The following is a 15,470-nucleotide window of genomic DNA, read 5'->3' on the forward strand; positions in this document are numbered from 1 at the left end:
GCTAAATTTGGCTAGCTTGACTTGTAGAGGTACTAGCAAGCCTCGTTATGGCCGAGTCGATGAAATTGTACTTTACTGAAAAACACTGCCTTGTGTAAAAAGATAGGTTATATTGACAGCTACCGACAGCAAAACAACTTACTTTTTTGTCATTTGCCCTCCTGAGTCCTGTTCCAGCTGGTCTAGGCTGCCACCGCTGCTTGCTGGTCTCACAACTCCTCTTCAGTTTATTCCGGCACAAATAAATAGGGCTGTGTGTTCCTATGTAAAAGAACATCAAAAAATGTTTCATCATCCAGCTCTTCTTGGAAAGAGGAATCATCAGAAGCAGCCATTGTTGCTAATTATTTAGCAATCTCGGATCGACAGTGCATGGTAACATAGCTCCAATGAAACTGTAAACTGGTACCACCCCCATTTTGAAAAGCCTGCCTTCGAGGTTGGGAGCAAGGAAGTAGGGCTCCCGTCAGGCTGTAGTCTTTACAAAGCCAGGGAAAATGAGTCAACCTAGATATGCTGCAACATCATTGGGAGAAGTCTAATGGCTCTATTGAAGAAGGACAACCATATCTACTCCCTGATAGCGTGATCGTGCAATCGGCGAAACACAAAGGCCACAATAATTGCTACAAAACATGACTCCATTTTTGTTTTCGATCAGGCTGTAGGCTCAATCAACCAATGATGTCATTGGTTGAACTCTCCCAGCGCGAAAATAAAAAAAGACAGCTACAGTGCATAATTATGTCTGAAACACCCTCTCAATCAGAATTATGTAGGGAGACTGGAAAAACACCCCAAAGTGTCAAGCGGTGAAGTTTACCTTTAATAGATCTGTCTTTTCTTGTCTTTCATAAGAATCTTTTAACACTGACATTTATTTTTGTCATATTATTAAGAGACAAATTACATCTACATTTGAGTCATTTAGCAGGCGCTGTTATCCAGAGAGCAAATGACAGCGTGTCTGAACTGAAAGGCTGCGTGGCTCAGAGCCAGCTGCTGCTGTCTCGTCAAAACACAAGCACAAACTAGATGGTAACTTTACATGAAGTAAAGATGTGGGGCTTGCTTTAGATCTTTAAACGTTTTTTTTGTGGTAGTGTAAGAAGTTGACAGTTTTACTTTACTAAATAAAGCAAAGCAGTTACATATAGTCAAAGTTAAATTTACTATAATAATTGGTCTGATTACTTTGATAGACTACTATATAAACCTTATTACTTTGGTTTGTGGTACAATCAAATCACAAAATGTTTAAACTACAGTTGTTGCGTGTGAAAACTGAAAGAATAAAGACAGGACAAAGTGATGTTCTGTCAGAAGATGGGAATAAAAGGCAGGATCATGTGGACAACACTTTTAGGAAAGCAAAGCAATGCAGAATAATAGATGCACAATTTTATTTTGTAAAACCTTCAGTGTAAATTAAGTTTGATTTTAGTTGAATGATGATGTAATGATTAGAATATTTTTGGCTATTATTTGGAGAGAGAAATATGATGGTGCATCTAGTTGTCAGGAGGTCTATGTGTAGCTGGTGTATAGGAGTCAGGCGCAGGACTGCAGATTAGAGTAAATAAACGTATTTTACTCAACATATAATAAATGTAATACAAAAACAGAGCCCACAATAACGGACCTACCTGCATAGAAATAATCACTCACAAACAAACATGGGGGAACCCAGGGTTAAATAATGAACAGGTAATTGGGGGATTGAAAACAGGTGTGTAAGACAAAGACAAAACAAATGGAAAATGAAAAGTGGATCGGCGATGGCTAGAAGGCCGGTGACGTCGACCTCCGAACACCGCCCGAACAAGGACAGGGACCGACTTCAGCGGAAGTCGTGACACTAGTGATGAAAGCTCTTTCGAGGTATTTTTTTGGTAGTTGAAGAACTATATAGAATAGGTTCGTATGTAGACCTACTGATAGGTCTACCTAATTTAAAAAACTCTTTAGGCTAACAGTGATTGCTGAAAAGTACATTTCCTGAAGAAAATGTGATGTGCTTGCTAGCTTGTTTTAAAGTATGTATGGTTTTGAAATAAGTTATAGTAGTGGTAGTGTCTACAGTATTAATTAATGGTGAATAGTTATAGTTGAACATGTAGGTCGATGAAAATATTGTTTGATTGATTGATTGGTTCATATGATAGGATAACTTGAACATGTGAAAGTTGGTTTGTTGTCTCTAGCTTGAACAGTTCAAGAGTTGCAGTTATTGTTGATGGGTATTATACTGTATGCTAATGTATGCACATTTAAGTATTTATTTTACAGTGCCTTCAGAAAGTATTCACAATTTAATTTATAATATGTAGAATCTATGAGAATAGAAAGGTTCAGAACTTTTGTGAAACATCACAGCACAGTTGAAAAATGTATGGTAAATATAAATAAAAACTGGATGGTGTTCAGAGAAAGATGGGGGGGGTTGAGTGGAGCTGAAGGATGGGACTAAAAACCATCAAAAGATAACTATTGTAAAAGATACTGTGCCCGTGAACTTTATATAGTATGTATAAGCTGGAAGTAGAAGCCTACGTTTTGTTGTCCATTAGTTTACTAATAAATGAAAAATATAAAAATATATTTTATGTATATATTTAAAAAATAATATATATATGGGGGATTGGAAATGAGGCAATTACATTGATAGAAGTCACAATCTATCTGTGATATTAAAGCTGATCTACCCCTTAATTAAAAAAATAATAATAATAAAGTATTCACACTTCTTGTCTTTTTCCACATTTTGTTGTGTCACAGCCTGAATTTAAAATAGATTAAATAGAGATTTTGTGTAGCTGGTCTACACACAATACCTCATTATGGCAAAGTGGAATTATGTTTACTACTAATTAACTAACAAGATGTTATACCAGATGTCATACCCTCTAACTTTTTGTTGAAGTTGTTGCATTTACTGTGAATGGAATGTTGGAAGTGATAATGTCACAATAGCACCTTTAGAATGTTGAGGGAATTCCATGCAAGTGGATGAAGATGGACAAAAAAAACAGACTAAAAGCTTAATAATTGAAAAAGTATAAAAGATATCAAAAAGTTGTATACAAGCACACTCTTCTGAAAGTTTGAATGACGTTTATTGCTTAAATAGTATAAGATGAATAGCGTTCCAAATAATAATAATAAGTATGATGAAGATTTAAAGGGGAGAGTCTTGCTTCGCAAGCCCCAATACAAATATGAGCGAAGAAAGGGCTTCATGTTTGTAGAGTTACTATTTCCTTAACATTTGTACATGGAAGCACAGCCGCGAGCTGCCCAGTGACACGAGCCTACCAGACGAGCTAAATTACTTCTATGCTCGCTTCAAGGCAAGTAACACTGAAACATGCATGAGAGCATCAGCTGTTCCGGACGATTGTGTGATCACGCCGTAGTCAATGTGAATAAGACCTATAAAGAGGTCAACATTCACAAGGCCGCAGGGCCAGACGGATTACCAGGACGTGTACTCCGAGCATGCGCTGACCAACTGGCAAGTGTCTTCACTGACATTTTCAACTTGTCCCTGACTGATTCTGTAATACCAACATGTTTCAAGCAGACCACCATAGTCCCTGTGCCCAAGAACACTAAGGCAACCTGCCTAAATGACTACCGACCCATAGCACTCACGTCTGTAGCCATGAAGTGCTTTGAAAGGCTGGTCATGGCTCACATCAACACCATTATCCCAGAAACCCTAGACCCACTCCAATTTGCATACCGCCCCAACAGATTCACAGATGATGCAATCTCTATTGCACTCAACACTGCCCTTTCCCATCTGGACAAAAGGAACACCTATGTGAGAATGCTATTCATTGACTACAGCTCAGCGTTCAACACCATAGTGCTCTCAAAGCTCATCAATAAGCTAAGGACCCTGGGACTAAACACCTCCCTCTGCAACTGGATCCTGGACTTCCTGACGGGCCGCCCCCAGGTGGTAATGGTAGGTAACAACACATTCGCCATGCTGATCCTCAACACGGGGGCTCCTCAGGGGTGCGTGCTTATTCCCCTTCTGTACTCCCTGTTCACTCATGACTGCATGGCCAGGCACGACTCCAACACCATCATCAAGTTTGCCGATGACACAACAGTGGTAGGCCTGATCACCGACAACGATGAGACAGCCTATAGGGAGGAGGTCAGAGACCTGGCTGTGTGGTGCCAGGACAACAACCTCTCCCTCAACGTGATCAACACAAAGGAGATGATTGAGGACTGAAGGAAAAGGAGGACAGAGCATGCCCTCATTCTCATCGACAGGGCTGTAGTGGAGCAGATTGAGAGCTTCAAGTTCCTTGGTGTCCACATTACCAACAAACTATCATGCTATCATCCAAACACTAAGACAGTCGTGAAGAGGGCACGACAAAGCCTATTCCCCTTTAGAAGACTGAAAAGTTTTGACACGGGTCCTCAGATCCTCAATAGGTTCTACAGCTGCACCATCGAGAGCATCCTGACTGGTTACATCACTGCCTGGTATGGCCACAGTGTCAAGGACTCCAGCCACCCTAGTCAAGGGCTACCTAAAACCCTCTTTTACGCTGCTGCTACTCTCTGTTTATTATCTATGCATAGTCACTTTAACTCCTACATGTACATATTACCTCAATTACCTCGACTAACCGTTGTGCCCCAGCAAATTGACTCTGTACCAGTATCATCTGTATATAACCTTGCTATTGCTACTTTACTGCTGCTGTTTATTTGTTTGTTACTTTTATTTTCTATTTTTTACTTATCTATTTTTTACTTAACACAGATTTTTCTTAACTTATTAAAGCATTGTTGGTTAAGGGCTTGCAAGTAAGCATTTCACTGTAAGGTCTACACCTGTTGTATTCGGCACATGACAAATAAAATTTGATTTGATTTGACTTACTTTTTATTATTACTCATTAATGATCTTTTTTATGTATGTGAGTGTAATTATTTCTCTTTTAGATGGGGGTGGTTGATGCCTGGGTGGGTAGGGCCTCCACTCTAAGTTGCTAACTCTTGCTGATTGAACAGCAGCTTGTCAACATCTTGATCCAGTCATTTGTAGCATTGGTGGGAGATCTACAGTGGGGTATTCCAGAAGTTTGATCTCTTCATTCCAGACTTGGCTTCATCCACTGAGAGTGCCTCCTGCTTATTGTGCACTTCTGTCAGACCTGATTTTTAAAAATGTATTACATGGCCTTATAAGCTGTGCTACTGATCCAAGCCCAGCTTTCAGAACACACGCTCACACTCCATCCAACCAGAACCCTACTGCGATGATTGACGTCTGGAAGGGATGTTGATGAATAAAACTGACGCTAGGAGATGAAAAAGAAGTGTGTCTATGGAGGGAAGGAGGGGAGTGGGTGACGGACAGAAAGACGGAAAGACATGTACAGTACATCACATGAGGTTAAACAAGGGAAGGGAATGTACTTTTTTACAGCTGTGTGTCTTTGTTCCTTCAGAATGATGCATTGGGCAGGCCGCATTGAGAAGGAGCTGGAGAAGACTATACAGTTGGTCACTGGAACCCAGCAGATAAGAGGGGTAAGTACTGGGATCTGTACTTAATTTGAGGTTTAATATCATATCTGATCCCATGCATCTACTGCAGAGGTAGCCTGCAGAGTTCTGTCATACTATCCAGGTCTGTGCCCAAACAATTCGAGCTTTTACTTTTAAAAATGCACCTTTCCAGAAACAAGTCTCTCACCGTTGTCACTTGTTATAGACCCACCGCAGCCACTAGCTGTGCCTTGGACACCATATGTGAATTGATTGCCCCCGATCTATCTTCAGAGTTCGTACTGTTAGGTGACCTAAACTGGGATATGCTTAACACCCCGGCCGTCCTACAATCTAAGCTAGACGCCCTCAATCTCACACAAATTATCAAGGAACCTACCAGTTACAACCATAAATCCGTAACCATGGGCACCCTCATAGATATCATCCTGACCAACTTGCCCTCTAAATACACCTCTGCTGTCTTCAACCAGGATCTCAGCGATCACTGCCTCATTGCCTGTGTCCGTAATGGTTCTGCGGTCAAACTACCACCCCTCATCACTGTTAAACGCTCCCTGAAACACTTCAGCGAGCAGGCCTTTCTAATCGACCTGGCTCGGGTATCCTGGAAGGATATTGACCTCATCCCGTCAGTAGAGGATGCCTGGTTGCTCTTTAAAAGTGCTTTCCTCACCATCTTAAAAAAGCATGCTCCCTTCAAAAAATGTAGAGCTAAGAACAGATATAGCCCTTGGTTCTCCCCAGACTTGACTGCCCTTGACCAGCACAAAAACATCCTGTGGCTTTTTCTTTTTCTTTTCTTTTTCTTTTCTGCATTAGCATCGAATAGCCCCCGCGATATGCAACTTTTCAGGAAAGTCAGGAACCAATATACATAGTCAGTTAGGAAAGCTAAGGTTAGCTTTTTTCAAACAGAAATTTGCATCCTGTAGCACTAATTCCAAAACATTTTGGGACACAGTAAAGTCCATGGAGAATAAGAGCACATCTTCCCAGCTGCCCACTGCACTGAGTCTAGCAAACACTGTCACCACCGATAAATCTACGATAATCGATCATTTCAATAAGCATTTTTCTACGGCTGGCCATGCTTTCCACCTGGCTACCCCTACCCCGGCCAACAGCTCTGCACTCCCTGCAGCAACTTGCCCAAGCGCAACTTGCCCAATTCTGAAAGAGCTGCAAAATCTGGATCCCTACAAATCAGCTGGGCTAGACAATCTGGACCCTCTCTTTCTAAAATTATCTGCCGAAATTGTTGCAACCCCTATAACTAGCCTGTTCAACCTTTTTTTTGTATCGTCTGAGATTACCAAATGTTGGAAAGCTGCCGCGGTCATCCATCTCTTCAAAGGGTGAGACACTCTAGACCCAAACTGTTACAGACCAATATTCATCCCGCCCTGCCTTTCTAAGGTCTTCGAAAGCCAAGTTAACAAACAGATTACCGACCATTTCGAATCCCACCGTACTTTCTCCGCTATGCAATCTGGTTTCAGAGCTGGTCATGGGTGCACCTCAGCCACGCTCAAGGTCCTAAACGATATCATAACCGCCATCGATAAGAGACATTACTGTGCAGCCGTATTCATCGACCTGGCCAAGGCTTTCGACTCTGTCAATCACCACATTCTTATCGGCAGACTCAACAGCCTTGGTTTCTCAAATGATTGCCACGCCTGGTTCACCAACTACTCTAATAGAGTTCAGTGTGTCAAACCGGAGGGCCTGTTGTCCGGACCTCTGGCAGTCTATGGGGGTGCCACAGGGTTCAATTCTCAGGCTGACTCTCTTCTCTGTATACATGAATGATGTAGCTCTTGCTGCTGGTGATTCTCTGATCCACCTCTATGCAGACGACACCATTCTGTATCCCTCTGGCCCTTCTTTGGACACTATGTTAACTAGCCTCCAGACGAGCTTCAATGCCATACAACTCTCCTTCCGTGTCCTCCAACTGCTCTTAAATGCAAGTAAAACTAAATGCATGCTGTTCAACCGATCGCTGCCCGCACCTGCCCACCCGTCCAGCATCACTACTCTGGATGGTTCTGGCTTAGAATATGTGGACAACTACAAATACCTAAGTGTCTGGTTAGACTGTAAGCTCTCTTTCCAGACTCACATTAAGCATCTCCAATCCAAAATTAAATCTAGAATCGGCTTCCTATTTCACAACAAAGCATCCTTCACCCATGCTGCCAAACATACCCCCGTAAAACGGACCATCCTACCGATCCTCGACTTTGGCGATGTCATTTAGCCTCCAACACTCTACTCAATAAATTGGATGCAGTCTATCACAGTGCCATCCTTTTTGTCACCAAAGCCCCATATACTACCCACCACTGCGACCTGTATGCTCTCGTTGGCTGCCCCTCACTTCATACTTGCCGCCAAACCCATTGGCTCCAGGTCATCTGCTAGATAAAGCCCCGCCTTATCTCAGCTCACTGGTCACCATAGCAACACACACCCGTAGCACACGCTCCAGCAGGTATATCTCACTGGTCACCCCCAAAGCCAATTCTTCTTTTGGCCGCCTTTCCTTCCAGTTCTCTGCTGCCAATGACTGGAACGAATTGCAAAAATCACTGAAGCTGGAGACTCATATCTTCCTCACTAGCTTTAAGCAACAGCTGTCAGAGCAACTCACAGATCACTGCACCTGTACATAGCCCATCTGTAAATAGCCCATCCAACTACCTCATCCCCATACTGTATTTATTTATTTATCTTGCTCCTTTGTACCCTAGTATCGCTACTTGCACATTCATTTTCTGCATATCTACCATTCCAGTGTTTAATTGCTATATTGTAATTACTTTGCCACCATGGCCTATTTATTGCCTTACCTCCCTTATCCTACCTCATTTTCACACACTGTGTATAGACTTTTTCTACTCTATTATTGACTGTATGTTTGTTTATTCCATGTGTAACTCTGTGTTGTTGTATGTGTCAAACTGCTTTGCTTTATCAAGGCAGGTTGCAGTTGTAAATGAGAATTTGTTCTCAACTAGCCTACCTGGTTAAATAAAGGTGAAATAAAAGTAGATAATATACAAAAGTGAAATAAACAATGAAAATGAAGAGTAAACATTACACTCACAGAAGTTCCAAAAGAATAAAGACATTTCAAATGTCATATTATGTCTATATACAGTATTGTAACGATGTGCAAATGGTTAAAGTACAAAAGGAAAAATAAATAAACAAATATGGGTGATGGCTTTGTTATGGAAGGTTTGGGAATCGCTTCCTTTTAGGTGGTTGTAGATTTTAGCGGCTATTTTCTGGATTTTGATAATTAGAGAGTATCGGCCTAATTCTGCTCTGCATGCATGATTTGGTGTTTTACGTTGTACACTGAGGATATTTTTGCAGAATTCTGCATGCAGAGTCTCAATTTGGTGTTTGTCCCATTTTGTGAATTCTTGGTTGGTGGCTGGACCCCAGACCTCACATCCATAATGGGCAAAGGGTTCTATAACTGATTCAAGTATTTTTAGCCAAATCCTAATTGGAATGTCAAATTTTATGTTCCTTTTGATGGTATAGAAGGCCCTTCTTGCCTTGTCTCTCAGATCGTTCACAGCTTTGTGAAATTTACCTGTGGCGCTGATGTTTAGGCCAAGGTATGTATAGTTTTTTGTGTGCTCTAGGGAAACGGTGTCTAGATGGAATTTCTATTTGTGTTCCTGGCGACTGGACCTTTTTTGGAACACCATTATTTTGGTGTTACTGAGATTTACTGTCAGGGCCCAGGTCTGGCAGAATCTGTGCAGAAGATCTAGGTGCAGCTGTACACACTCCTTGGTTGGTGACAGAAGCACCAGATCATCAGCAAATAGAAGACATTTGACTTCAGGTTCTAGTAGGGTGAGGCCGGGTGCTGCAGACATTCTAGTGCACTTGCCAATTTGTTGATATATGTATATATACACCACTTTCTATCAATTTGTATAGCAGACCCTCATGCCAAATTGAGTCAAAGGCTTTTTTGAAATCAACAAAGCATGAGAAGACTTTGCCTTTGTTTTGGTTTGTTTGTTGTTCAATGAGGGTGTGCAGAGTGAATACGTGGTCTGTCGTACGATAATTTTGTAAAAAGCTCATTTGACATTTGCTTTGTACATTGTTTTCACTGAGAAAATGTACGAGTCTGCTATTTATGATAATGCAGAGGGTTTTCCCAGGGTTGCTGTTGACGCATATCCCACGGTAGTTATTGGGGTCAGATTTGTCTCCATATTTGTGGATTGGGTGATCAGTCCTTGGTTCCAAATATTGGGGAAGATGCCAGAGCTAAGGATGATGTTAAAGAGTTTAAGTATAGTCAATTGTAATTTGTTGCCTGTATATTTGATCATTTCATTAAGGATACCATCAACACCACAGGCCTTTTTGGGTTGGAGGGTTTTATTTTGTCCTGTAGTTCATTCAAGGTCATTGGATAATCCAGTGGGTTCTGGTCGTCTTTAATAGCTGATTCTAAGATTTGTATTTGATCATGTATATGTTTTTGCTGTTTGTTCTTTGTTATAGAGCCAAAAAGATGGGAGTTTACCCATACATCTCCATTTTGGATAGATACACTGTAATTATTCATGTTGTTGTTTGTTTAGTGTTTTCCAATTTTCCCAGAAGTGGTTAGAGTCTATGGATTCTTCAATAACATCGAGCTGATTTCTGACGTACTGTTCCTTCTTTTTCCGTAGTGTATTTCTGTATTGTTTTAGTGATTCACCATAGTGAAGGCGTAGACTCAAGTTTTCTGGGTCTCTATGTTTTTGGTTGGACAGGTTTCTCAATTTCTTTCTTAGGTTTTTGCATTTTTCATCAAACCATTTGTCATTGTTGTTAACTTTTCAGATTTCTGTTTGAAATTGAGATTAGATTAGATTTGATGTGGAAGCTGAGAGGTCAAATATACTATTTAGATTTTCTACTGCCAACTTTACACCTTCACTATTACAGTGGAACGTTTTGTCCAGGATGTTGTCTAAAAGGGATTGAATTTGTTGTTGCCTAAAGGTTTTTTTGGTAGGTTTCCACACTACATTCCTTCCATCTATAGCATTTCTTAGTATTACTCAGTTCCTTTGACTTTGATGCCTCATGACTGATTATTACTCTGTTCAAGTAGACTGTGATTTTGCTGTGATCTGATAGGGGTGTCAGTGGGCTGACTGTGAACGCTCTGAGAGACTCTGGGTTGAGGTCAGTGATAAAGTAGTCTATGGTACTACTGCCAAGAGATGAGCTATAGGTGTACCTACCATAGGAGTCCCCTTGAAGCCTCTCTCTCTCTCTTTCTCTCGCTCTCTCTCTCTCTCTCTCTCTCTCTCTCTCTCTCTCTCTCTCTCTCTCTCTCTCTCTCTCTCTCTCTCCTCTCTCTCTCTCTGTCTCTGTCACTCTCTTGCTCTCTCTCTCTCTCTGTCTCTGTCACTCTCTTGCTCTCTCTCTCTATCTTTCTCTCTAACAGCAGCCTCTCAGAACAGAACAGATCACAGCAATGAGGATAATAATGAGGAAGAAACAAACAGAAAATAGCATCCTCATTAGATGCTCTCTCTCTCTCTATTGTCTTTCTCTCCATTCTCTCTTCTTATTTTTATTTTCTATTCTCTCTCTCTCTCTCTCTCTCTCTCTCTCTCTCTCTCTTTCTCTATTCTATCTTGTTATTTTGTATTTTGTATTCTCTCTGTCTGTCGCTCTCTTGCTCTCTCTCTCTATCTCTCGCACAGCAGCCTCTCAGAACAGAACAGATCAGATCACAGCAATGAGGATAATAATGAGGAAGAGAGAAACAGAAAAGATCATCCTCATTAGATGCTCTCTCTCTATTCTCTCTCACTCTATTCTGTCTTTTTATTTTTATTTTCTATTCGCTCTCTCTCTCCCCCCTCTCTCTCTCTCTCTCTCTCTCTCTATTCTCTCACACTCTATTCTCTCTTTTTATTTTTATTTTATTTTCTCTCTCTCTCTCTTTCTCTATTCTCTCTTTTTTTATTTTTCTATTCGCTCTCTCTCTCTCTCTCTCTCTCTCTCTCTCTCTATTCTCTCTTTTTATTTTTATTTTCTATTCTATTCTCTCTCTCTTTCTCTCTCTCTCTCTCTCTCTCGCTCTCTCTCTCTCTCACTCTTTCTCTCTCTATTATCTTTTTTTCTTTTTCTGTTCTCAATTCTCTCTCTCTCTCTTTCTCTCTCTCTGAAGCTAGGTCTACTGTTGTATTGCTTCTGGTCCAAATGGAATCAACACCAGCCGTGTGTCTACAGTATCTACACTATGTACTGAACTCTAGAAACGACACACATCTGGCCTCCTGTTTCTGATTCTGTAGAGACGCCACACATCTGGCCTCCTGTTTCTGTTTCTGTAGTCTAGAGACGACACACATCTGGCCTCCTGTTTCTGTAGTCTAAAGACGACACACATCTGGTCTCCTGTTTCTGTAGAAACGACACACATCTGGCCTCCTGTTTCTGTAGTCTAGAGACGACACACATCTGGCCTCCTGTTTCTGTACTCTAGAGACGACACACATCTGGCCTCCTATTTCTGTTTCTGTACTCTAGAGACGACACACATCTGGCCTCCTGTTTCTGTTTCTGTACTCTAGAGACGACACACATCTGGCCTCTTGTTTCTGTTTCTGTACTCTAGAGACGACACACATCTGGCCTCCTGTTTCTGATTCTGTACTCTAGAGACGACACACATCTGGCCTCCTGTTTCTGTTTCTGTAGTCTAGAGACGACACACATCTGGCATCTTGTTTCTGTTTCTGTACTCTAGAGACGACACACATCTGGCCTCCTGTTTCTGTTTCTGTACTCTAGAGACGACACACATCTGGCCTCCTGTTTCTGTTTCTGTAGTCTAGAGACGACACACATCTGGCCTCCTGTTTCTGTAGTCTAGAGACGACACACATCTGGCCTCCTGTTTCTGTTTCTGTATTCTAGAGACGACACACATCTGGCCTCTTGTTTCTGTTTCTGTAGTCTAGAGACGACACACATCTGGCCTCTTGTTTCTGTTTCTGTACTCTAGAGACGACACACATCTGGCCTCCTGTTTATGTTTCTGTACTCTAGAGACAACACACATCTGGCCTCCTGTTTCTGTTTCTGTATTCTAGAGACGACACACATCTGGCCTCTTGTTTCTGTTTCTGTAGTCTAGAGACGACACACATCTGGCCTCCTGTTTCTGTTTCTGTACTCTAGAGACGACACACATCTGGCCTCCTGTTTCTGTACTCTAGAGACGACACACATCTGGCCTCCTGTTTCTGTAGTCTAGAGACGACACACATCTGGCCTCTTGTTTCTGTTTCTGTATTCTAGAGACGACACACATCTGGCCTCCTGTTTCTGTTTCTGTACTCTAGAGACGACACACATCTGGCCTCTTGTTTCTGTTTATGAACTCTAGAGACGACACACATCTGGCCTCCTGTTTCTGTACTCTAGAGACGACACACATCTGGCCTCCTGTTTCTGTTTCTGTACTCTAGAGACGACACACATCTGGCCTCCTGTTTCTGTTTCTGTACTCTAGAGACGACACACATCTGGCCTCTTGTTTCTGTTTCTGTATTCTAGAGATGACACACATCTGGCCTCTTGTTTCTGTTTCTGTAGTCTAGAGACGACACACATCTGGCCTCCTGTTTCTGTAGTCTAGAGACGACACACATCTGGCCTCTTGTTTCTGTTTCTGTATTCTAGAGACGACACACATCTGGCCTCTTGTTTCTGTTTCTGTACTCTAGAGACGACACACATCTGGCCTCCTGTTTCTGTTTCTGTACTCTAGAGACGACACACATCTGGCCTCTTGTTTCTGTTTCTGTACTCTAGAGACGACACACATCTGGCCTCCTGTTTCTGTACTCTAGAGACGACACACATCTGGCCTCCTGTTTCTGTTTCTGTACTCTAGAGACGACACACATCTGGCCTCTTGTTTCTGTTTCTGTATTCTAGAGACGACACACATCTGGCCTCTTGTTTCTGTTTCTGTACTCTAGAGACGACACACATCTGGCCTCCTGTTTCTGTTTCTGTACTCTAGAGACGACACACATCTGGCCTCTTGTTTCTGTTTCTGTACTCTAGAGACGACACACATCTGGCCTCCTGTTTCTGTACTCTAGAGACGACACACATCTGGCCTCCTGTTTCTGTTTCTGTACTCTAGAGACGACACACATCTGGCCTCTTGTTTCTGTTTCTGTACTCTAGAGACGACACACATCTGGCCTCCTGTTTCTGTACTCTAGAGACTACACACATCTGGCCTCCTGTTTCTGTTTCTGTACTCTAGAGACGACACACATCTGGCCTCTTGTTTCTGTTTCTGTATTCTAGAGACGACACACATCTGGCCTCCTGTTTCTGTACTCTAGAGTCGACACACATCTGGCCTCTTGTTTCTGTTTATGAACTCTAGAGACGACACACATCTGGCCTCTTGTTTCTGTTTATGAACTCTAGAGACGACACACATCTGGCCTCTTGTTTCTGTTTATGAACTCTAGAGACGACACACATCTGGCCTCTTGTTTCTGTTTCTGTATTCTAGAGACGACACACATCTGGCCTCCTGTTTATGTTTCTGTACTCTAGAGACGACACACATCTGGCCTCTTGTTTCTGTTTCTGTATTCTAGAGACGACACACATCTGGCCTCCTGTTTCTGTACTCTAGAGACGACACACATCTGGCCTCTTGTTTCTGTTTCTGTACTCTAGAGACGACACACATCTGGCCTCTTGTTTCTGTTTCTGTACTCTAGAGACGACACACATCTGGCCTCTTGTTTCTGTTTCTGTACTCTAGAGACGACACACATCTGGCCTCCTGTTTATGTTTCTGTACTCTAGAGACAACACACATCTGGCCTCTTGTTTCTGTTTCTGTATTCTAGAGACGACACACATCTGGCCTCCTGTTTCTGTAGTCTAGAGACGACACACATCTGGCCTCCTGTTTATGAACTCTAGAGACGACACACATCTGGCCTCCTGTTTCTGTATTCTAGAGACGACACACATCTGGCCTCCTGTTTCTGTAGTCTAGAGACGACACACATCTGGCCTCCTGTTTATGAACTCTAGAGACGACACACATCTGGCCTCCTGTTTCTGTAGTCTAGAGACGACACACATCTGGCCTCCTGTTTCTGTATTCTAGAGACGACACACATCTGGCCTCTTGTTTCTGTTTCTGTATTCTAGAGACGACACACATCTGGCCTCTTGTTTCTGTTTCTGTATTCTAGAGACGACACACATCTGGCCTCTTGTTTCTGTTTCTGTACTCTAGAGACGACACACATCTGGCCTCCTGTTTATGAACTCTAGAGACGACACACATCTGGCCTCTTGTTTATGAACTCTAGAGACGACACACATCTGGCCTCTTGTTTCTGTATCTGTACTCTAGAGACGACACACATCTGGCCTCTTGTTTCTGTATCTGTATTCTAGAGACGACACACATCTGGCCTCTTGTTTCTGTTTCTGTAGTCTAGAGACGACACACATCTGGCCTCCTGTTTCTGTATCTGTACTCTAGAGACGACACACATCTGGCCTCCTGTTTCTGTATCTGTATTCTAGAGACGACACACATCTGGCCTCTTGTTTCTGTTTCTGTTCCTCTGTCAGTGCTAGTGGTGGTGGCTAAATGGTTTAGGTGTTTGGGTGGGCGGAGCGATGATGGTTGTTGTTGGTTGGCATGGGGATGTGTTGGTTGCTTTGACGTTGTAGCTTGATACAAAGATAATTTGCATTGTCTTACAGAGAAATACAATTTGGTCTGTTGCTATTTACTCAATGAAATACAGGCTTTGATGTTCCTAGTTTGTGTCAATATTCATTGAATAGGAATAGTGTGAACTTGC

At 42.2% G+C, this 15,470-nt stretch overlaps 1 protein-coding gene across 3 annotated transcripts in view; it reads left to right on the plus strand.

The window, feature by feature from the left end:
• The window catches only part of LOC106566000 (voltage-dependent calcium channel subunit alpha-2/delta-2), a 466,343-nt gene that overhangs the window by 12,265 nt on the left and 438,608 nt on the right, over nucleotides 1-15,470 (plus strand). For all 3 annotated transcript variants that reach the window (XM_045691873.2, XM_045691871.2, XM_082959405.1), the window contains exon 2: nucleotides 5,487-5,568. In XM_045691873.2, coding sequence (XP_045547829.1) covers nucleotides 5,487-5,568 — 82 coding nt within the window. The remainder of the gene's footprint in view (nucleotides 1-5,486; nucleotides 5,569-15,470) is intronic.

This window comes from Salmo salar, chromosome 12 (genome assembly GCF_965601325.2).
Source record: "Salmo salar chromosome 12, fSalSal1, whole genome shotgun sequence".
Classification (NCBI taxonomy): domain Eukaryota; kingdom Metazoa; phylum Chordata; class Actinopteri; order Salmoniformes; family Salmonidae; genus Salmo; species Salmo salar.